This window comes from Eretmochelys imbricata, chromosome 8, assembly GCF_965152235.1.
Source record: "Eretmochelys imbricata isolate rEreImb1 chromosome 8, rEreImb1.hap1, whole genome shotgun sequence".
Classification (NCBI taxonomy): domain Eukaryota; kingdom Metazoa; phylum Chordata; order Testudines; family Cheloniidae; genus Eretmochelys; species Eretmochelys imbricata.
This window is the reverse complement of record NC_135579.1, coordinates 97875063-97899692: the sequence shown is the minus strand read 5'-3', so window position 1 is coordinate 97899692 and position 24630 is coordinate 97875063. Positions and strand designations below refer to the sequence as shown.

Here is a 24630-nt window from a genome sequence, read left to right as displayed (position 1 = left end):
GTGCTTCCTAGTCTCTTGGCTGTTTAAAGAGCGTACCCACACCAAGTCCTAGAGATGGGAGGAGTGCCAAGTGACACTGACCCAGACCTAAGGAAGAGCTCTGTGGAGCTTGAAACCGTCTCTTTTTCACCAGCAGAAGTTGGTCCAGTGAAAGATATTACCTGAGCCCTGGTCTCTCTAAGGGACACTGAGTCAGTCTGTGATGCAGTGACACAGCGGTGTTGCTGTGTATATTTTATAGCCCATATTTTGCAGCCTTTACTTACTCAGAAAAATTTTTTCTTTCAGAGAGTAAGGATTTGGAAAATGCTATTTCCCTATTTACATGGAAGATTATTGAAAATTATATTTTAAAAAAGAAGGAAGATATGAGTTTGATTTTAAACCGAAGAAATATTTGTTCTATTTGGATTTCTGCCAGGGTCTCTTGATGGAATAGTAGGGTTATCCATGTGCATAATAAAGCAGTATTTTGACTGGCAAGATTACTTCAAATAATTCTTAAATATCTGCAAGAGCGCGTCTACAATGAGAACCATAAGATCATTTAGTCAGTAAACCGTATGAACAAGTTTGATCATTGTAAACAGAAGCACAGCATATGGGAAAACATACTTTATACAGGTTTTCTCCTTTGAAGATTTTGTTTAAATGACTGCCCCCAATAAATTATTTACCAAGACAAGTAAAAGAAAACTGCTCTAAGTACATTTCAAAGCCTCAAAACCTCATGGAGACTAGGCAGCCCTCACAAGCTTACCCCAGTTACAGCTTTTTGCAATGTCTAGTTTTCCGGCAATATAAATTTCAAAATGAAGGCAACACCAATAAAAGGTGGACCAACTTAAGTAATATGAATAAGTGGCTCTTTAACAGACAAAAGGACTGAGACAAACATAATTATACTACAACAGTTGGAAATAACTTCAGCATAGAAACATTGTTATTTTCAGCGCTAAGTACTGACTGTCAACTAGCCTGTGTCACTAGAAGCCAAACAAAGTCCCTGAGAAACTTTAAACCAAGGCCCACATTCAGGAAAACATCTCTGGTCAGGAAAGGTGCTTAAGTACATGCTTAAGAGCTATCCTGAATCAGAGTCTATAATATTCCCCACTTTCAGCCTCACACCAGTGGGCATCTGCTTTCAGATATCACTGACCCTGCAACCCAGCATCATGCCTTACAAAGGCAGGTGACCAAGCTCTCTCTACACTGGCCCTGGTAGTGTAGGACTCAGATCTTCCTGAAGGGAAGTCAAACCATCCCATCACACTTTGAAAACAACAGTGAAGGGCATATCTTCCTTGAGTTGTTATCCATTTTAATCAACATCGAGCCTTGTGTATAAAGGCTCAACTTTCCCACACCCCATTATTAAAAATAATACTTTGCTTATCTTAGAATAAAATCCTGGTAAAATATAAAAGGCATGATTTGGTTCCACACGTGTTTAATACTGATGTAATTCCATTAAGTAAAATGGAGTCACTCTTGATTTACACCAGCATCAGAGATTAGAATCAGCCCCAGGTATTTTATAATGTTTTAATTTTTTGTATTATACTGTTGGTGCAATGTCCTGGAGTTGGAGGAGGGGAGAAACACACAGTAAATAAAATTGTTCAATATTGTTTCATCTTAGATAATTTTAAGTATTTTATTAGTTTCTCTCTATATACAGGGTGCACACAGTCAGAACTTTTTCTCTGACAACCACAAACAATTCCCTCCAGTTCTTTAAAACTGTGGTTTTGTAAGTAATATAACATTTCTGTGACCAAAAGCACCCCTATATTCATAAACTACACACTAATGCAATAATCTTTATACTAAATATGCCATGTGAGGTATCATTTGAAAACTAATAACTCACTAGTCGATAATATCATGATGAAATGTAAAGTTATGAAATCCTCCTGTATGATGTTCTTAGCACATGTTCCAACCACACCCAGGCAGAAGCATCCTGAACAAAGAAAGGTGTGTTTACCTCAATTTACATATAAAGTAGTAAACAGGGTCCTCCTGACAGCAGGGAAAAGAAATGACAGGCAACAAAGCAAATTTGCATTTCAGCAACACAAGCAAGAAGAAAAAAACATGGAGCCTCCTTCACCATGAGACTCCATGTTGCACCCTTTACTGTTTGAATAAACGTTCCTCTGAGAGGTAATCCTCAAAAAAAAATCCAGTTCAAAGGTTAACTGGACAGGAAAAGAAAACCCCAAGCGCTCGCTCGCTCTCTCTCTCTCTCACACACACACCCCCCCCCCAAGACAACAAAGGAACCAGCCCTTTGACTTTGGGGAGAGATCCTGACCTGAGAATCTGGTAAGCAATGTTGCTGGGATCATATGGTAAGGATTTTGCCTTGATCTAAGTCTAGCTTATTAAGTTTTAGCTACTAGAAAGCATTTTATCTTTATTTCTCTTGTAATCATTTCTGACTTTAATACCTGGTACTTGAATTCACTTAAAACCCTATCTTCTTTTAATAAACTTGCTTTGTTTTTTAATCTAAAACAATCCAGTGCTGGGTTTAAATTGAACTGTTTGGTAAGTCCAGTTAAAGTAGCAAGCTGTTGAATATTGGCTCTTTACAGAGGCAACAGACTTTTAATATCTGAACTGTCCAGAAAAGGGCTGGACAGTGCAGAACACATGTTTTTGAGAAAATTCAGGATTAGGAGTGTGTTGGGGTCACCTTGCAAGTAGTAACCCAGGCTGGTGAAAGCCAGAGCATGACTGGTGTGTTGCTGACAGGCCGCTGGGGCCAGAGCTGCTGGACCAGGGCTGCAGCTATACACCAACACTCAAGGTGTGACCTGCATGCTGGCAGGCTATTTGTGAGTGGACCAAGTTGGGAGTTACAACAGCAAAGCATTGTGAGGCACCCAAGGTTGCAGGCCAGGCAGTGACACAGCCCCTCACTGGTGTGGACTGCACCCTGGAACATGATGATAGGTGCCTAGCAGAAGCCTTCAGCCATGGGCACCTGTGAATGGGTGTTCACCCCACACAAGCCCTGAGCAGGTTAATGTGGGCCAGAAGGGGCCAATTAACCTTATATGCTGGACCTGGAGGGGAGCCAGAGACTGATAAAGTCTAATTGCAGACAAAGACCAACTGAAGGAGGAGCTGGACTAGGATTATAAAGACAGGAAGCAGAGAGCAAGGGGCCTGTAGTCACTCTCCAGAGGGATAGGGAGTTGGTCAGGGACAAAGAGGCAATACAGGGGAGAGTGAGCCCTTAGAGTCTGCCTTGGACTAGGGAGTCTGGCAAGAGATCAAGAGCGGTGAAGTAGCCCTGAGGAAGGTCTGGTGGTAAACCCAGAGACAGAGAGAGGTGGGGTAGGAAGGAGCCCCGGAAAACAGGGACTGAGACTGAGCAGACCTGGATTGCTAGTCATAGGGGTCCCAGGGCTAGAACCCAGGAGTTGTGGGCAGTCCAGGGTTTCCCACTGGGAAATGACACAGGACCTAGAAGTGAAATGGAGAGATGTCTGAGGTAGCAGCTGGGCAGCTTATCTGGTGGGAGTTTGATACTGCAGAAGGAGGGGACTGTACAGCGAGCTGGTTGGAGGTTCACAAAGAGAGGGGGCACCATAGTGTGAGCAGCCATTGACAGCTTTCACCCTGTATGGTGCCCCCTAATTACCAGATCTAGCCACAAGGAGGCACATCTGTGAGAGGGGGCTCCTTTACAGCACCCTAGAAATAAGGGAGTTACTGTACACACACTAGGACTGTGAAACCAGCTCTTCATGTTAGTATCATCACTAACATGCATACATGGAGAGGCAGTCCCCAACTAGCTCATGTAACTGCAGGGAAAATAAACTCTCCCACCAGTCCCTAAGCAGCTCCACACCTGCTCCTGCAAAGCAGAGACCTGGTTCTCCATTGCCTTTAATCTGTCAGTCAGTCATTTACACCTTCAAAAGTAAGTACATGGGGGTGTAAAATGCTACCAAAGCAGGAAGTTAGCATTTTATACCCACTCTATACAGGTGCACAAGACAGCACAAGATGCACAACAATGGAGAAACAAACACAGCGTGTTGCTCCTCCATTTCTCCCCTGCACTCAGATGGTGCACAGCTGGGTTACTCCAAAAAGAATAGAGTGTTAGCACGTAGAGCGTTATTTCTATATACCACAGGTCAGACTTGGGCATTTTGTAAATTAATATCCATCAGCCTGATTCATCCCTATTGTAACTGCACTGAAATGAACGGAGTTACAACAGGAGTGAAGTGGGATCCGCTCTTTTAAAGAAATAAAAACATTAGCAGGTCTGAGTCTTCTCATTTACACTTGTTTTACAACCTTACATCAATATAGTCAGTCATGCTGTAAATAAGAGTAGAACCAGGCCCAAAGTCTGACAATCTATGATTGTAGAGGGAGCTTTGGATATTAACTGATGGGTATAGCTTCCATTTAAAGAAAATAAATTCCTTAATTAGCCTTGCCCAGCTGTAAATTTCCAGCGATATTATTCTGTGCAATCAGTTGACACAGAGCTATCAGAAAATTTTCCACTCACAAAATGTCCTCTATAAAAATAAATCTGATTATGGACGGACCAGAAATAGGTGCCTAAAATTACTGTCAGAACAACAGAATCAAAAGGATGAGTTGGCTTCCTCTCTATATTTTCCGCTCTCTTTATCTTGCTCACTCCTATGTAAACTCACGAATACAAACTCTGCTAATGCCACTGTTTGCAAGAGCTTTCCTCACAATTCATACAAAAATGTTTATACAGGTGGTACATCATTTCACTCAGGATGGATACTACCAATCTGAGTAAAAACTACAAGAAAGGACAACACTATAGAAGGGATTCATAAAGCGAGAGTGGGATGTACAGTAAACAAGCAACTTGGCACTTGGTTGTAAAGTCAAATGGGAAAAAGTGTCCTTTTTATCACCAAATAAGGCAAAACAATTTCTAGACTGGAAATGCATAACAAACAGAGTTCTGCAGAATAATATATAAATAAATAATAATAATAATAATAATAATAAAAAAAAGAGACAACCACTTGGTAAGGGAAAGTTTGCATGGGTCCATCAGACCTCACACAGATGCCAATCCACCACTACTTGGTTCTCAAAATGTTTCTTTCCCTATACATCTGGGAAGAGCTCCACACCCGACTGGTAGTCAATGGAGAACAAGTCAGTTACCATGGCACTAAAACATGCAGTAACTTCAGAATATCCTCTACTTTGTCCAGCACCCCAGAGGACTACCACCAATCTATGGGCCAAATGGGGAAGAAGCAACAAGATCCTTCTTCAGACTCAGACATACATTGCAAAAGCAGAGTTAACATGAATATAATGTCAAAAACAGTCCTACACACAGACACTTTGTGCATTTTATTCTCTCATTCCCTGCAGTCAGAATAACCTGTAGTTAATATTCTTTTATACATATTGGTAATTCACATGTGTACATCTCTCTCTCTCTCTCTCTCACACACACACACACACACACCTTGTCCACTTCCTTCCACCACTCCTGTCCCAAAGGAACTACAGAATGATCTCTCTGCAATTTTCTGGAGAAGACCCAGTATTGAGATGACAATCAGTCACTTTATACTCTAGCACTAGTGCAAATCTGTATGTTGTTTTGCCATTGTTCAGGGACAGTCAGAATTTGGCCTTATGGCATGAGGAAATCCAACAACATTGGCCCTTCCTTTCATAACATAGTGGGCAGAGTCATTTTGAGTGGTATGTAGTATGAAGTTTGTTTCATGAATAAAACACCACAGCCCCAAAACACAACAAATCCCTCTGTTCCCCTGAAGGCTGCTCCTCTCTGAGAATTCTAATGTTCATTCCTTCTTTGTTTCATTTCAATTTCCAAAACATAAATTAGTAATGAGCCAAAGGGTATCTGAAGTATAATTAGCAATGACCTGATGGACTTATCAGCCCAGGTGAAAGTACCTGACAAGCACAATACATGCCAGAGGTCACTTGAATACAATGTGTGGGTCACAGGAACAATGATACCATCTGAAGGGGGGAATTCCAATCTGGAAATTTCTTAGGCGGGAACATGGCAAAGCCCAACCTGTGACAAAAGCCAAGGAGCCCAATGAGACAGCCAGCGGCTCCAAAGGCCATGTCTACCTTATAAATGGTACTACTGAGTTTGTGACCAGTTAGTAACATAATTGGTCCTAAACATGGTCTGTGGCCTCAAACAACATGGTTAATATTTTTAATAACCATGTGAACTAACCAAGTGTCTATCTTACCAGCAGCCTAGGCTGACACAGATGTCTTCCTGCAACTAGGTCATAGTGACAGGTTTCAGAGTAGCAGCCGTGTTAGTCTGTATTCGCAAAAAGAAAAGGAGGACTTCTGGCACCTGAGACTAACCAATTTATTTGAGCATAAGCTTTTGTGAGCTACAGCATCTGATGAATCGGAATGCATCCGATGAAGTGAGCTGTAGCTCACAAAAGCTTATGCTCAGATAAATTGGTTAGTCTCTAAGGTGCCACTAGTACTCCTTTTCGTTCTGCGAATACAGACTAACACGGCTGCTACTCTGAAACAACGTAGGGAGAGCACTGGGATCTGAGAGGTTTGGTTCAGACCCACCACCAGACACAATATAATCATTGTCAATGATAGCAAAATATTTTTGGAGACTTTGAATTGCCAGTCACTATGGAAAAAGCATATCTACTCCCTTATCTACTCCCTCGTGAAAATTCCACTCAACTCTATTGGAATCCTTCATGGTCTCTCCTGGTTTCTATTGTGGAAGCACTAACCCCAATTGCCAGTAGATGAATTGTTCTGTTCAAAAGTCAAGTTGTCCAACTGGAACCTACCAGAGATTTTTTACAGAAAATTTTCAATAGAGCTCTTTTCCTATTGGACAGCTAATTAACATTAGACCATATTCATTAGAACAGGTCTGTACCTTTAGTCAATTAGCACCTCTTCAATAAAATAATAATGTACTGGAATCTGCATTCTGCTTCTTCCCCCTTTTTGTCATATGGCCCTGGATGAGATATTGGAATGATTTTACAAGAGTTATTGTACTGAAGTGAACCAAGAAAGAGCAAATATATTGCATTCACATTCACCATGCAAAGAGATAGTCAAAGTAGCAAGGCAAGAGATGTTGTAGCTTGTAATAAGGTTAAAAACAACCTTGGTATAAGCAGGAACAACTTCACTGCAGTCAGCAGAGCTTACATTAGGGTTTAATTTGGCCCAAACTTCTCAGTGCAGTACAGCATGAGGCTTATAATGAGATAGCAAAGGGATTGGGGCAATTAACTATAAACAGAAATAAATCTTGCAGGCCAACTGCTTAACTGTGCATACACAAAAGTGCCCTACTCAGCAAGCTTAAGTTGTTAGATCAATACAATAGCGTCCAAAACATAAGCAGATACATATTTAAAATAGGACAATTGCATAGTTGATGCAAAAGCATTAATTTACAGGGTTTCTTACTGAAAGACTGTAAAAAAATCCATGCTTCGTACATGTACTCACTTTTATTTTTCCTGCAAGTTTTTTTATATACATCTTAATGTAAAGACAAAGCCTGTTAACTTATGTAAAAGAAGATATTGTATTTTATTTAATTAAACATAAGGGATTATTCTGCTTCTGAAAAAAAATACATTCTATAATTTTTTTTTGTGATCATTCCACATGAAACTACATCTTTGTGTTTTTATTAAAGAAATATAGTAATAATGACAATACTAAGCACTTACATACCAAGATAGGGCAAAACTGGAATCTCTAATCTGAATCCTCTTGAATTTTGAGGGGCTTTGGGTTCAGATCCCTAGATCCTAACCCAGGGGTGGGCAAACTACGGCCTGTGGGCCAGATCCGGCCCCTCAGGGCTTTGGATCCAGCCCGCAGGATTACCCCCTGTCATAAACATAAAGGGAAGGGTAAACCCCTTTGAAATCCCTCCTGGCCAGGGGAAAGCTCCTCTCACCTGTAAAGGGTTAAGAAGCTAAAGGTAACCTCGCTGGCACCTGACCAAAATGACCAATGAGGAGACAAGATACTTTCAAAAGCTGGGAGGAGGGAGAGAAAAAAAGGGTCTGTGTGTCTGTCTATATTCTGTCTTTGCTGGGGATAGACCAGGAATGGAGTCTTAGAACTTTTAGTAAGTAATCTAGCTAGGTATGTGTTAGATTATGATTTCTTTAAATGGCTGAGAAAAGAACTGTGCTGAATAGAATAACTATTTTTGTCTGTGTATCTTTTTTGTAACTTAAGGTTTTGCCTGGAGGGGTTCTCTATGTTTTGAATCTAATTACCCTGTAAGGTATCTACCATGCTGATTTTACAGGGGGGATTTCTTTATTTCTATTTACTTCTATTTTTATTAAAAGTCTTCTTGTAAGAAAACTGAATGCTTTTTCATTGTTCTCAGATCCAAGGGTCTGGGTCTGTGGTCACCTATGCAAATTGGTGAGGCTTTTTATCCAACATTTCCCAGAAAAGGGGGGGTGCAAGTGTTGGGAGGATTGTTCATTGTTCTTAAGATCCAAGGGTCTGGGTCTGTAGTCACCTAGGCAAATTGGTGAGGCTTTTTACCAAACCTTGTCCAGGAAGTGGGGTGCAAGGTTTTGGGAAGTATTTTGGGGGGAAAGACGTGTCCAAACAGCTCTTCCCCAGTAACCAGTATTAGTTTGGTGGTGGTAGCGGCCAATCCAAGGACAAAGGGTGGAATATTTTGTACCTTGGGGAAGTTTTGACCTAAGCGGTAAAGATAAGCTTAGGAGGTTTTTCATGCAGGTCCCCACATCTGTACCCTAGAGTTCAGAGTGGGGGAGGAACCTTGACACCCCCCATGGTGCCGCAGGCCCCATGCCACTCTCAGAAGCGGCCGGCACCACATCCCTGGGGCTGGGGGTCAGGGGGGGAAATAGAGGGCTCTGTGCATTGCCCTTGCCTCCAGGCACCGCCGCCCGCAGCTCCTATTGGCTGGGAATGGGGAACCACGGCCAATGGGAACTTCGGGGGAGGTACCTGGAGCCATGGCAAGGACAGCGCACAGAACCCTGTGCCCCCCTCCCTTCCCCAGGGGCTGCGCAGGGTCATGGTGCTGGCAGCTTCCCGGAGCAGTACAGCGTGGGGGCAGGCAGGCAGGCAGGGAGCCTGCGCTGGCCCCGGTGCATGCCGCTGCCACCCCGGAGACGCTTTAGGTAAGTGGCACCAGGCTGGAGCCCGAACCCTTCCTGCACCCCTCCCCCCAACTCCTTGCCCTAAGCCCCCTGCCTGTACCTCACACCCCTCCTGCACCCCAACTCCCTTCCCTGAGCCCCCCATCGCACCCTGCACCCCCATGCACCCCAACTCCCTGCCCTGAGCCCTCTGCTGCACCGTCCCTGCACCCCAACTCCCTGCCCTGAGCCCCGTCTCACCCTGCATCCCTCCTGCACCCCAACCCCCTGCCCTTTGCTCCCTCCCGCAGTACACACCCCTCCTGGAATCCTGCCCTGAGCCCCCTCATATACCCTGCACCCTTCCTTTCCCCCAATCCCTTGCCGACCCCATTCCTGCACACCACATCCCCGCCCACACCCCACACTCCCAACTCCCTGCCCTGCATACAATTTCCCCACCCAGATGTGGCCCTCAGCCCAAAAAGTTTGCCCAACCCGGTCCTAATCAGTGTCTATGGTTTTGGCTCTAAGTTGAAGGGGACTGTTTTCCTGTTCCAGTTTGGATGCAGTCTAAATCGCATGAGACCAGCCCAAAATGGCAGAGATATTACATGATCAGCGGATTTTATGATATTTCTGCCAATTTTGATTGAAATCTCATGAAAACAGCTAGACTGTAACCTCACCCATAGCCCTGAATCAGTCTCAGACCAACCCCCGGAACCTCAGCCCAGATCTTTTCAGGTCCAGATACCACCTTCTCAGCCCTTCGCTACTTAGATAACACTTTATATTTCCAAAGCATTGAACAAACATTAACTAATGGAAGTTTGGTAATGAATATCAATATTCAGGGTAAACAGAAGTATTTATACAGATTGGCCCCAGACCCACAGATTTACATTTTCACCTAATGTATACTATACAAACTATACAAAGCTACTTTCCAGTTCTGACTTGTTTTCTTAGTTTATATCCCTTACTACATTTTATATATAGTCATTCAAAATTATGTCATTTACTTAGAAGGGTTTAATATATGTGAGGCACTGTTGCCAACTCTCGCAATTTTATTATGAGTCTTTTGAAATCTGGGGGAGGGGGGTTAAGCTCCAGCTCCTATAGCTATTTTATTATGTGAAAATTTCAACTGTAATTTTTTTTTTAAAAAAGTATGTTTCTAACTCTCATGGTTGCGGAGAAAAAGCTTGTAAATGTGAATCATAAAAGCTCAAAAACCAGAAAACACCAAAAAAAGGACAGACCCTCAAAATTATTTTTTAAAAATCTCGTGGTACATAAGCCAGTCTCATGATTGGCAGTCCAGGTTGGCAGTCCAGGTGATGAAGAGAACTAGGCCTGGAACCTTTCTGGACTGGGAACACTTTCAGAGCCAGAGGAAGAAATTCCGCTATCCCTACTTCCACTAGTGATTCATCAGTGGTTAAAGAAGTGGGGTTTGTTTGGAAGGTGGAAGAGTTAGGTCTACTTAACCTGCTGCCCTTGCCTGGGTGTGACTAGAGAGGAAATTCAGAGACTGCCCAGACAACATCCCAGTGAGAACTTCAGTGTAGACAGCTGAGGAAGCTATATGTTGAAGCTCTCTCTGTTTCTGTTGATGTGTGTGTTAAAAAGCTATTTAAAAAATTGGGTCCCAGTCCTCAGAGGTCTTAAGTTACAGGTTTGATTTAACAAAAATACACAGCACCAAAGAAAGGACTCAGTTACAAGGGAAAACCCCTGTTGTACTCTACATACTCAGATTTAATTGGTTTTGTACTATTTCTTCGCTGTCTGTCCCATGCCGGGTACTCCTTAGGCAGGGTTCAATGAAACAAATACCTCTGCACAGAGAATGCCAATGCTGCTTCCTGAAGAAGGAGCAAAAAGGTGCTGATTTACGGGTCCACCTGCTTCCTCACCCTATGTTTGCATTGGCTCAGCAGCTTAGCCCACGTTAGCTTTCCCTGAGGGATTTACTTAAGATGTAGAAGTTGTGGGACTCTCCTTGAACTGCAGTGTGATTGAAATGGGTTGTGTGTGACTTATAGAAGATGACTGGTTATCAATACTCTGACCATTCACTCACTCACAGTACAGTCAGAGAAATGGCATACCTCGGAAATCAGCCTGGCTCTTCTCAAACACCCATCCTTCACTCTGCAGGGCACATGTAGCCACTAGAATAGCTACTTACAAACTGTTGGCAGTGACTCTTCTACATCCACTGTCACTATACAAACCACTACACAGCTTATGGATGATGATAATACTATATAAATAATCAATAAAATACAGGAGTATGAATAAAATAATAAGCCTGGCTCTGCCACTAACTTCCTCTTTGACATTTAACTTCCCTTCCTCCCCACTTTCCTCTTCTGTAAAATCCGTATAACATTATTTAAATACTTCATTAGCATGCTGTGGGGCTGCATTAGCTAAAGTTTATGCTGTGTTTTGAAGAGGAACAATTCTATATAGTGTTCATTAGTAGCTAGCTTACCTTTCAGGGCAGCATACAAGGTCTCTCTCTTCACTAATTGTAGGTATTACTCATACTTAGCACTTTTGTTTATTGTTTTCCCATTTTCAAAGACACTTGAATGTGTTTTTCTCTGTGACATTTACCAGGCTATTTTTGCCTGTTATTTTTCTTCTATCAGGTTCTTTCCTGCCACAGCAATATTTGGGACACTACCATTAAGGAAAGGCCTTAGCTTATTTGTTTAATAAAACTACTGGCTTGATTTATATTTAATCAGAAACATGGTTATTCTTTCTTATGTCCATGGAGCCTAGATGTTTTTCATTCTCATGACCCAAAGAGTTTTTAATGCTGCAACAATGAGATGTGGGGTTTTTTTTTTAAATCCTTTCCTTCTGCTATGTAGGCCAATTTGTTCTTTTGTCAGTCATGATCTTGGCCATTTTAATTTTCTCTCTCTGGATATCAAATGAGGGGGGCCTGATTTTGATAACTAGAGTTAAACTGGTGTAAATCCACTTGTGACATTCTATATCTTAGGGGAGCACCCTGAACCCCCATATTCCTAATGTATATATAATTGTGATATTGCATATAAAGCATGCCATGTAAGGTATGAGGGGAAAGGTTATGATCTGCTGAAAGTCACTGTTCTATCTAAATATGTATATCATTAGTGCGTAGGAAGTTATGAGAATTGTGTTGTATGGTTGTCACTAAAACATGCTGTAAGCTGGGGAATCAGCCAGATATTAGCTCCCCAGAGACAACAGCAAGAAAAGTAACCAATGTCTGGGTGGGTGTTAAACAACCATCAACAGCCATTGTCAAGCAAGGGAACTACAATTCAATGACTCATCTGCATAAGGCCACACCAGGGGAATTGCTCAACCTTCCTGGGGACTCAGCAATGCCCACCCAAACATGCCTGGACCTATGTTCTCCAAGTATATGGGACTGAGGGTATAAAACAGAACACAGTGGCCCCATGCTTGGCCCTTTTCTCCTCCCCCCACCTACACTGCAAGCAACAAGACACTCAGAGGAGACTGGCCCAGGTTTCAAGGATGAAACCTGTGTACTATGAACTGCAAGATCCAGTGCGGTAAGAAAAACTGCTTAATCTAGATGTTGCCCCATCTAATAGGGTTGAAAGTTTAGACTCCGTGCTTATATTTTATTTTATTTTGGTAACCATTCTGACTTTTTGCCTATCACTTATAATCACTTCAAATCTATCTTTTGTAGTCAATAAACTTGTTTTACTGTTTATCTTTACCACTTTGCCTGAAATGTTTGGTAAAGCTGCTCAGGTTTACAAAGGCTGGTGTATATCCACTTTCCATTGGTGAAGTGGTGAACCAATTAATAAACTTGCAAGATAATATATTCCTGAGGTACAAGGCTGGGAGCTGGGGGGATTCAGCTGGTGCCTTTCTCTCTGAGATTCCTGAGTGGCTCTGGGAACATTCATGCAATCTAGCTGGGTGTGGGGCTCCACATGTGGTTGTGCGGAGTTATAACAGCACCTGGAGGGGTTAGCAAAGCATTGTGAAAGACGGCCCAAGCTGGAGAGTTAAGGGGGCACAGCGGTCCCACAATTCCAGGCTGCACCCCGGGGATCCTGTCACACCACTGACTTCAATGGAGTTACTGCTCAGATATAGTGGTACGAGGGCAGAATCAGGCCCAGTTTATCTTTAGAGTCATTCATAATACTGCATACATTTGTTAAAATAGAGAATCATTGCATCTTTTTGAGAAACAAGTTGATAGCAGCATTTAATCTAGAGTAGGTTTTTATAAAGAATTTATCAGAAATATATTGGGAACTTGAAGCTGTGGAAACAGATGACTCTCTCATCCAAAATGCATAATTATCTTCTTGGGGAAGTGTATAATTAACATTAAAATATTACAGTTTACAATTATATTAAGCACTATGACATTCTATTTTTATCTCTTTAAAAAGAAAAATTAACTTAGTTATCAGCATTACTTCTTGAAGTCTCCTCCCCATCAGGTGTGCTCCATAGTAACACTATCATTCAAGTGACAACTAATGCAAATGGCTTTTTAAAATATTACATATTTGCCTTCCGGGCAACTACAGCTGGATTGCTTTTTTAAAAAACGGAAACAGCTATTCAGCTTAATTAGTGGTTGTCAGGTTTCGATTTGCCAGCACCCTTTCCACAAAAACAGAATGACATTACTTTTCACCTTATTCACAGCTGTGCATGAGTGCTGGAGAATGCATCTCTCTCTAACATTCATCAAAGCTATTAATACCCACTAAAGGTCTCGCCAGTTTAGCATTGGGAAAACTTCTGCTAATGGAATAAACTGTAAACTTTCTAGAACCCTCAGAGTTTGTTTGTCTGCATCCTGAAATCATGTTGGTGTCTAAAGATCCTTTGTCCATCTGAATATCAAGTCCTTTTTGCCTTTTAATCTGATGCCCAATTTAAAATCTACAGCTGTGCCACTGTAGCACTTCAGCATAGCCCCTCACTACAGCAACAGAAGAGGATCTCCTGTCAGTGTAGTTAACCCACCACCCTAAGTAGCTAGGTTGATGGAAGAATTCTTTCATTGGCCTAAAACTGTCTATATGGGGGCTAGAGCGGCTCTGTTATGTCGTTTAGGCATGTGGATTTTTCACACCTCTGAGCAACGTAGCTGGGTCCACTTAACTTTTGAGGGTAGACCTAACCGTTCCTTCAATGGGAGAGTTAAACATAGTTTCTGGATTGGTGTACACTGAAAAGTTACATTGCCATACCTATGCCTCTCAGGGGTGTGAACAATCCACACTTCTGAGAGACATTGTTAAGCCGACCTAGCCACTGGTGTAGTCGTGCTAAATTGATGGATGAATTCGACCATCGACCTAGCTACCACTTCTCAAGGAGTGGGATTACCTACAGCGATGGGAAATCCCCTTCCATCGCTGTATGCGTCTCACTGATGCGCTGCAGCCGTGCCACTGCAGCATTTTAAGTATAGAGAGCCTCAGTTATATTATCAACTGCTGAATCCCCTAGCTCATTTTATCGTGCTTATAATTATTATTAACCACTTTTATTGAGCCAACTGAGAATGGAATGGCAGTGTGCTGGCCATTGTACAAAAACGTAGCAAGAGACCATCCCTGCCCCAAAGCGTTTACAATCTAAATAGACAAGACAAACAAAGGGGGGAGGAAAGGGATAACATTTAATGTCATATCATTTTTGTGGTTTTTACAATTATTTGTTTTTAAAACACACGACCTTTTTCCCTTTCTCCCCTGGCTGCTGTGTGAAAGATCCACATAAAGAGCTGGGGAAACTGACTAACTGAATGAAGACAAGGTGCTGTCCAATGCACAAATAAACACATTGAATTTAAAAAAAAATGTTTTCTCTAATGTCTTTCTTCTCTGATAATCTTAGGTATTACTTGTAACAATAACAGGTTATTAATTGGTAGGCAGAATTGTTAATTTTGAGAAGGACACCATCAATTTAAAATTACATTTCTATATGAAAACTTTGTACTTACTACAGTTACAAGCAACATCTAAGATGATCATGACTGAAAAATCAGCAAAAACAAACACACACACACAAATTTCAGTTTGTGCAGTTGGAGTGAAATTTACCTGTTCTTTTGCTAGCACAGGCCTACATACCATTTAAGTGCCATTAACCCAAAGAATCACATATCCATTGTGACTTAAACCAATAGTCACATAAACATATTAAACATGTGGAAACCAGTTAAAGAATAATAAAACCATTCTTGCACCATCCCTTCCTAAAATCAAAATTACTTCCATTCATTCACGCGACATCCCTCTGGATCTATACAATATGCCTTTTACTGGCTGCTAGGCAACCTGAACACAGTACTAAATAGTAGCTGTCTATGTTTGTTAAGAATGTACAAAGTTACCCCTGTGATTTATTTATTTTTTTAAATAATGAGGAAACACCATAACCGCAAATAGAATGGCTTTCCTTTCTGATCAGTAATTAATATCTCTGGGAATACAGAACTGTTTGTCAAGAGACAGGTAATCCTGAAACACACTTATGGCAAGGTTATAAATTAGCTTCTTACAAATATGCAGTAGATGAGGTTCTTTCTGATACGCGGGGTTTTTTTTAAAAAATGCCAGTGGTATAAATGAATACACAGTAACCAGCTTTTATGAACTATGTTTATAGATTTCAGAGTAACAGCCGTGTTAGTCTGTATTCGCAAAAAGAAAAGGAGTACTTGTGGCACCTTAGAGACTAACCAATTTATTTGAGCATAAGCTTTCGTGAGCTAGAGCTCACTTCATCGGATGCTGTAGCTCACGAAAGCTTATGCTCAAACAAATTGGTTAGTCTCTAAGGTGCCACAAGTACTCCTTTTCTTTTTGTGTTTATAGAGAAATCCTAAAACACAAAATGGCTTATTCATTATCCTTCACCAATTCAATTCATTTCTGGAAAATTTTGATTTAAAGCAATTTATTCCACCCTTTGTACAAAACGACCTTCATAAACAAAAGCAGAACAATATGCTGGATGAGTAAAAATTACAGTGCATACAACAAAGTACACAGAGGTGTGGGGTATTTTTTTTTGTTTTTACTGAATTTAATTATTACATTTCTTATTCCCTCTCAGGGCAAAATATGCCATTTTGCACTCCAGTAACAGAAGTTTTACAAAGCAATTTTGTCTTTAAAAATATTATTGATGTTTTTGTTCTTTAATATGTTTCCTCCTATTCCCAACCCAAAAAGTAAAAACACTATTCACGGATCTCAAATATTTTCCAAATAGGAGCATTTATTAAATTCCTGACTCAAACTAGAACAGCTATGGGGAATCCTGTTATAAAGACTGATAAGGGCCCTCCTTTATTGATCATTACACCTAACTAATCATTAAATCTTTGTGCATAAAAAGTGAACTTCCTAAAACAAACATTCACAGAAATAAGATCTCCATCTTGCAAACACAGATCAATTTCTACTAGACATTTTAATGCCAAAGTACATTAGCCAGGTTAAAATGGTCTCTGACTGGCAAGCTTTTTACGGTCTTTACCGATTGGCACTCAAAAAAGGTATGAAATTCTCCCATCTTTGAAAACATAAAAGAAAAATCAAAGAAACTACTGCTAAAGTGAGCTTCCCACCAAATTCTCCATTGTTTTGATCAATGTAAGCAAAAGGCAAACCCCATAAGCACCAAGAGGGAGTGGTTCTAGGTTCTAATAATTCTGATTCATAGCGATTAATAATCACTATGAGGTACACTCACTACAACTGGATTTCTTCCTCCCCCATGTCCCACATGATAGCAGATAAAACTTTTATAGATAGCCACTCGAGTACCACTACAATTCCAGTCTGCCATCTTTTTCAGTTTGACAGTCAGGAAGCCCTATTGAATGATGTAGCCTTGGGAAAGCAGAGAACATCATAGGTCCCTAACAATGTTGCTCCATGAAATTTTGTGTGTGTGCACGCATGCGCACAAAGGAAACTCAAAGTGTTCTTTAAATAATTGCATCATCCTTCTTACAGTAGGAAATAATGGTGTATTAAGACTGATCAAGTAAGAGTTGCTGCTAAGTTCCATTGGCCATAATATAAATAAAAAGAAAAAAGTTAGCATGACCTTGTCCGGAAAGCCACAAAGTAAAACAGTTAAATTTCCAGTGGGGTTTCATTTAATCCAGAGTACCACATGCCTGGCCATTGTTTATATTATCCAACATCCTCTACTGGAACAGCTCCACAGGGCCAGAAGCCTCTAGTTTCAGCAGGGCTCAGTTGGTTTTAACTACTGTGTTGTTTAACTCTCCAACAAAGCCTTATTAAGCTTCTATTAGTTCTAACCCAGTGCACCTGCACCAGTGGAGAGCTGCTGGTGTAGACGTATCTGTATAGCGAATGTGCTCTTTCAAGTTAAGTGGTTGAATGGTGTTGATGCCCCAAATCAGTCAAGGGCTACTTTTACAGCTAACGCATTTAGGATGAAATTCATTCCCGTGCAGAAGGCCAGCACAAGAGCTGGGCACCTTTTAAGTCCCATCCTGCTTACACCCTCAAAATAGGATTTAAGTCATGTGTAGGTAGGATGACCAGACAGCAAGTGTGAAAAATCGGGACAGAGGGTGGAGGGTAAGAGGAGCCTATATAAGAAAAAAAACCAAATATCAGGACTGTCCCTATAAAATTGGGACATCTAGTCACCCTGTGTGTAGGTTTTGTGCCGACTCTGCACAGTGATAAATTTCACCCATCGTTATCCAAAGACACTGTCAAGGTAAAAAGTCATGGGCCTAATTCTCCTTTGCCTTACATCTCCTTTGCCTTACATCTACATCCCACTTCACAAAGATGTAGACAACTGCACAAGATTCAAGGCACTAGAGAATCAGGTCCCACACATTTCAAAATAAGATATCTTATTTCCTTTGTTGCTAATACACTTTGCATTATTAAAACAAAGAATTTTCCAATTATTTTTCAAGATGTAAGCTGTTTGTTTACTTTTTGCCCTTCATAGCTAATAGCCAATTTCATTTTGTTTATAGTCAGTTTCACTCACTGTTCTGCTTCTCATGCACTAATACAAAGAAAAGCCTGACCCTGCTCCCTCATTCACATTGAGCAGTACCTTTCTCTGCATATGGTCCCATTGAAATCAATGGGGAGTGGTACCATCAGTTTTTAAGCAGATTAGAGCCTAATGTAGGCTCTGTAAATCACTTTTTAAAAGAAAAGTAGTAAAATTAACACCAGGAGATACATTTATAAGAAAACAATTTCCTTCATCCACCTACGAGCACTCAGTTGCATTTTGTGCCTTGTAAGGGCTCAGCTTTTGGTCTGTTAATAGCCACCGCTACCGTGCTTAGTTTGATGCTTACACTCAGATTACAGATTCAGGTTTATGACACGAGCAAATGAGCTCAAAATAGGTTGAAATATTAAGTGGTTTTAAAAGGTACCTACTTAAAATCTTTGTTAAAACTCTTAAGTCATGGTTCATGTTATGGATCTGTGAAAAGGATATACAAATAAAAGCATGTCACCTTGGAATTGTTAAGTACTTAATTTTTCATTCTAAAATAGTCTTTTAAGTCAACATACAGTAATGTTGTTGATACTCTAATATTACAAATCCTGCTATTTTAGTGACTTCTCTCTGAAAAGTGGTATATTATCTCTTTTCAGGTTTAAGTCTTTTCCAGAAGATTTCAAACATATTTTTAAAACTTTTGATTAATTCAAAATTTTATTTAGAATGTTCTTGATAAACCTCACATAACTTTATTGAGTTTGTCTTCCTTTTACAGACTTCATTAACAGCAGGGACATGTCGTCCTGTAATAAAGTCAAACACAGGAGGAGAAACATGTTTAATTTGGTAATGACTTTAAACTCTGAAATATCCTCATAACCCAAACACTAAATCAAATTATTTCACAGCTAGATCTGTGCCAACCTATATATCAGTTTTATTTTATTACCAGAATCTAGCAACATGGCAAAGATTGTGTTGCTATTAAATCTGTTGTACCTTGCACCTGAAGACATAAGAGATCAAATTAATTATTTACTAAGGAAAATGCTATAGTTAAAAAAAAATCCTCCACTCACAAATCAGGAAGGCAGTAGTTCAGAATGATGTGCTTTGTACAGTGGTATATTTTAATCTAGAAACAAAAGGATTAGTTATGAATCCATTGCATATGGATTAATTAGAACACTGTGCATCTGCCATTTTTCTATTGGCCAGAAATGTCTGGAAAATGATAACACATTGTTTCAACTAACCTTATATCCAGTAAAAAGAAAAGGAGTACTTGTGGCACCTTAGAGACTAACAAATTTATTTGAGCATAAGTTTTCGTGAACTACAGCTCACTTCATCGGATGCATTCAGTGGAAAATACAGTGGGAAGATTATATACATAGAGATCATGAAACAATGGGTGTTACTATACACATTGTAACCAGAGTGATCACTTAAGGTGAGCTATTACCAGCGGAGAGCGGGGGGTAGGAGGAGAACATTTTAATCAAGGTGGGCCATTTCCAGCAGTTGACAAGAATGTCTGAGAAACGGTGGGGGGTGGGGTGGGGATAAACATGGGGAAATAGTTTTACTTTGTGTAATGACCCATCCACTCCCAGTCTCTATTCAAGCCTAAGTTAATTGTATCCAGTTTGCAAATTAATTCCAATTCAGCAGTCTCTCGTTGGAGTCTGTTTTTAAGTTTTTTTATTGAAGAATTGCCACCTTTAGGTCTGTAATCAAGTGACCAGAGAGATTGAAGGTGTTCTCCAACTGATTTTTGAATGTTATAATTCTTGACGTCTGATTTGTGTCCATTTATTCTTTTATGTAGAGACTGTCCAGTTTGACCAATGTACATGGCAGAGGGGCATTGCTAGCACAGGATGGCATATATCACATTGGTAGATGTGCAGGTGAACGAGCCTCTGATAGTGTGGTTGATGTGATTAGGCCCTATGATGGTGTCCCCTGAATAGATATGTGGACACAGTTGGCAACGGGCTTTGTTGCCAGGATAGGTTCCTGGCTTAGTGGTTCTGTTGTGTGGTGTGTGGTTGCTGGTGAGTATTTGCGTCAGGTTGGGGGGCTGTCTGTAAGCAAGGACTGGCCTGTCTCCCAAGATCTGTGAGAGTGATGGATTGTCCTTCAGGATAGGTTGTAGATCCCTGATGATGCGTTGGAGGGGTTTTAGTTGGGGGCTGAAGGTGATGGCTAGTGGCGTTCTGTTATTTTCTTTGTTGGGCCTGTCCTGTAGCAGGTAACTTCTGGGCACTCTTCTGGCTCTGTCAATCTGTTTCTTCACTTCAGCAGGTGGGTATTGTAGAATGCTTGATTGAGATCTTGTAAGTGTTTGTCTCTGTCTGAGGGATTGGAGCAAATGCGGTTGTATCGTAGAGTTTGGCTGTAGACAATGGATCGTGTGGTGTGGTCTGGATGAAAGCTGGAGGCATGTAGGTAAGAATAGTGGTCAGTAGGTTTCCGGTATAGGGTGGTGTTTATGTGACCATCGCTTATTAGCACCATAGTGTCCAGGAAGTGGATCTCTTGTGTGGGCTGGTCCAGGCTGAGGTTGATGGTGGGATGGAAATTGTTGAAATCATGGTGGAATTCCTCAAGGGCTTCTTTTCCATGGGTCCAGATGATGAAGATGTCATCAATGTAGCGCAAGTACAGTAGGGGCATTAGGGGAAGAGATCTGAGGAAGCGTTGTTCCAAGTCAGTCATAAAAATGTTGGCATACTGTGGGGCCATGCAGGTACCCATAGCAGTGCCGCTGATTTGAAGGTATACATTGTCCACAACTGTGAAATAGTTATGAGTGAGGACAAAGTCACAAAGTTCAGCCACCAGGTTTGCCATGACATTGTCGGAGATACCGTTCCTGACGGCTTGTAGTCCATCTTTGTGTGGAATGTTGGTGTAGAGGGCTTCTACATCCATAGTGGCTAGGTTGGTGTTTTCAGGAAGATCACCGATGGATTGTAGTTTCCTCAGGAAGTCAGTGGTGTCTCAAAGGTAGCTGGGAGTGCTGGTAGCGTAGGTCCTGAGGAGGGAGTCTACATGGCGAGACAATCCTGCTGTCAGGGTGCCAATGCCTGAGATGATGGGGCGTCCAGAATTTCCAGGTTTATGGATCTTGGGTAGCAGACAGAATACCCCAGGTTGGGGTTCCAGGGGTGTGTCTGTGTGGATTTGTTCTTGTGCTTTTTTAAAGAGTTTCTTGAGCAAATGCTGTAGTTTCTTTTGGTAACCCTCAGTGGGATCAGAGGGTAATGGCTTATAGAAAGTGGTGTTGGAGAGCTGCCGAGCAGCCTCTTGTTCATATTCTGACCTATTCATGATGACGACAGCACCTCCTTTGTCAGCCTTTTTGATTATGATGTCAGAGTTGTTTCTGAGGCTGTGGATGGCATTGTGTTCTGCATGGCTGAGGTTATGGGGCAAGTGACGCTGCTTTTCCACAATTTCAGCCCAGGCACGTCGGCGGAAGCACTCTATGTAGAAGTCCAGTCTGTTGTTTCGACCTTCAGGAGGAGTCCACCCAGAATCTTTCTTTCTGTAGTCTTGGTAGGAAGGTCTCTGTGGATTAGTATGTTGTTCAGAGGTGTGTTGGAAATATTCCTTGAGTCGGAGACGTCGAAAATAGGATTCTAGGTCACCACAGAACTGTATCATGTTCGTGGGGGTGGAGGGACAGAAGGAGAGGCCCCGAGACAGGACAGATTCTTCTGCTGGGCTAAGAGTATAGTTGGATAGATTAACAATATTGCTGGGTGGGTTAAGGGAACCACTGTTGTGGCCCCTTGTGGCATGTAGTAGTTTAGATAGTTTAGTGTCCTTTTTCTTTTGTAGAGAAGCAAAGTGTGTGTTGTAAATGGCTCGTCTAGTTTTTGTAAAGTCCAGCCACGAGGAAGTTTGGGTGAAAGGTTGGTTTTTTATGAGAGTATCCAGTTTTGAGAGCTCATTCTTAATCTTTCCCTGTTTGCTGTAGAGGATGTTGATCAGGTGGTTCCGCAGTTTCTTTGAGAGCGTGTGGCACAAGCTGTCAGCATAGTCTGTGTGGTATATAAATCTCCCCACTGTATTTTCCACTGAATGCATCCGATGAAGTGAGCTGTAGCTCACGAAAGCTTATGCTCAAATAAATTTGTGAGTCTCTAAGGTGCCACAAGCACTCCTTTTCTTTTTGCGAATACAGACTAACACGGCTGCTACTCTAAAACCTTATATCCAGTGCCTCTGTTTAATTAGTCTGGAGACAAAGCTATACAGAGAACCATTTTAAGCTGCTGCAGCTGGCTTTCTGGAAGTTGGTTTGATAGCTGCTCTTATCTCTCCCTCTTTGGTATCTTTTTCATGTATTTAATACAAATGGGAGTATTTTGCTAGGGAATTCCAAGTGGGTGCTTTGTAATTCTTCAGAACACAAAAGCCTGAGCACAGCTTTCCAACACAGTTTGAATGCAAATTTTCTGGGGTATTTGAAGGGTTAAACACTATCAGGATCAATTTTGCTGCATAAATGCTTTTCAAGTCATCTGTCACGTGTAATAAAAAATGTTTCTAAAACATTTGCCCTTCATAAAAGAAACATGATGAACTCCTAGCATGGTTGCTTAGATGTAGCCCTGTGCTGTACTCTGTTGCTCAGGAATCTTAGATCTTTTGCTGACTTGACAGTGAAATTCTGGCTCATTGCAGAAATTCTATGACAGGGTTTCTGTATGAATCTCTCCTGCCAGTTGACATTTGATGTGGTTTCACCAGAGATGGCTTTTAGCACCCTTTAATGGGGTGCCACCCACCTCTCGCGAGTGCCCCCTGGCCACATGCATGTGTCTTTACTCTCTTTCAGTTTCTTGTAATCCTGTCAGCAGTTTCAATGACTCAGCCCTCCAGCTGAGTCCCACACAATCTATGGGTAATACAAACAAAACGAACAGAGACAATCCAACAGAGACCTATCACAAGGCCTCTCAGTCTTTACACAGTCCCAGGCCTGGTTCTGAGCTGTACCCCCAGGCCTTCCTCTCTGGAGGCAATGGTTTTGCCCACTCTGGTACTTTCTGGCCCCAGCTCTCCAGCTGGGCCACTAACAGTTCAGGACCCCTTCCAGTGGTGTGTCAAATATTCAGGCCACTTCCCCAGTGGCCAATGGCTGCTTCCCGCGCAGTCTCTCTATGGCACTTGGATGGCTTCTCTACTGTTCCTTTTCTGTAACAGGTGTGATAGGTCAGGCTACGATTTAGTCATGGGTATTTTTAGTAAAAATACCCATGGACAGGTCATTGGCAATAAACAAAAATTGATGGCCCGTGACTGATCCATGACTAAATCTTGGGGGAGTGCTGCTCTGGGAGGAGCTGGGGAGCTGCTGCTGGGGGTGGGGACCAGAGGGCCAGCAGCCCCAGCTGCTGGGGGCCGCCCCGGACCACTGCTCAGGAGGTCCCTGAGGCCAGCCACACCGGCAGTTGCAGAAAGCATGGAGGTCGCAAAAAGTCACGGAATCCATGTCTTCCGCGACCTCTGTGACAGACACTGAGCCCCAGTGATAGGACCCAGAGGCCTCCAGCAGGGGGCCTCTGAGCCTGGTACACCATGTCACACACTCTCATGCCCTGTAGCTATCTGTGGGAGGACCCTCAGTAGTTGGAGTGAACTCACCTGTTTCTGCTCAGTGGTGCAATATTGCAGGAAGATGCAAATATATTTGGTGGATATGAGCTGATCAGATTTAGAGTCTCCAAGGGTGGGGAAAAGATACAACCACACAAAACCCTACGAATAATAAACCTAGAATAATCCAAAATTTACTTTCAAAAAGCCAAATGTTTCAAATTATTTTGCGCTTAGCATTTATGATGACTTTTTCTGGTATATATTTGCTCAGGTTTAAATAGAATATTTGGAAAGTGCCAGCACTTACCCAGATCTGCAGTTTCACCCGCTTGTCATTCCTGTAAACAGTTTTCACTTTGAAATCAATTCCGACTGTGCTAACAAAAGCTGGTGTGAAAGTATCATCAACATATCTGAAGAGGAAGGATGTTTTGCCCACACTGCTGTTGCCGATGATCAGGAGTTTGAACATGTAATCGAAATTTTGGTCTGAAGCATCGTTGTGTCTGTATCTGGCATCTGTTACTGAAGCCATCTAAGAAAATGACAATGACAGAGAGAAAATTTAAGAGTAGTTTAGTGTTAACTGTCCTCAACTCAGCACCTCATGCTTAGCATGTATCCCTTCTTTCTGAAGTATTTTATTTAAGTGGGGGAAAATACACTTTGAAATCACTTATGTGGGGCCTAATTTTAGCTCCCAACATGTACCAGTGCATATAGAGGCAGCTCTAGCCCACTGCTGGAGGCCTTA

At 41.7% G+C, this 24630-nt stretch overlaps 1 protein-coding gene across 1 annotated transcript in view; it reads right to left on the bottom strand.

Moving 5' to 3' along the window:
• RAB3B (RAB3B, member RAS oncogene family) overlaps positions 1 to 24411 on the bottom strand; it is a 105548-nt gene extending 81137 nt beyond the window's left edge. The window contains exon 1 of the mRNA XM_077825060.1: positions 24184 to 24411. Coding sequence (XP_077681186.1) covers positions 24184 to 24411 — 228 coding nt within the window. The remainder of the gene's footprint in view (positions 1 to 24183) is intronic.
• Positions 24412 to 24630: the final 219 nt, after the last annotated feature.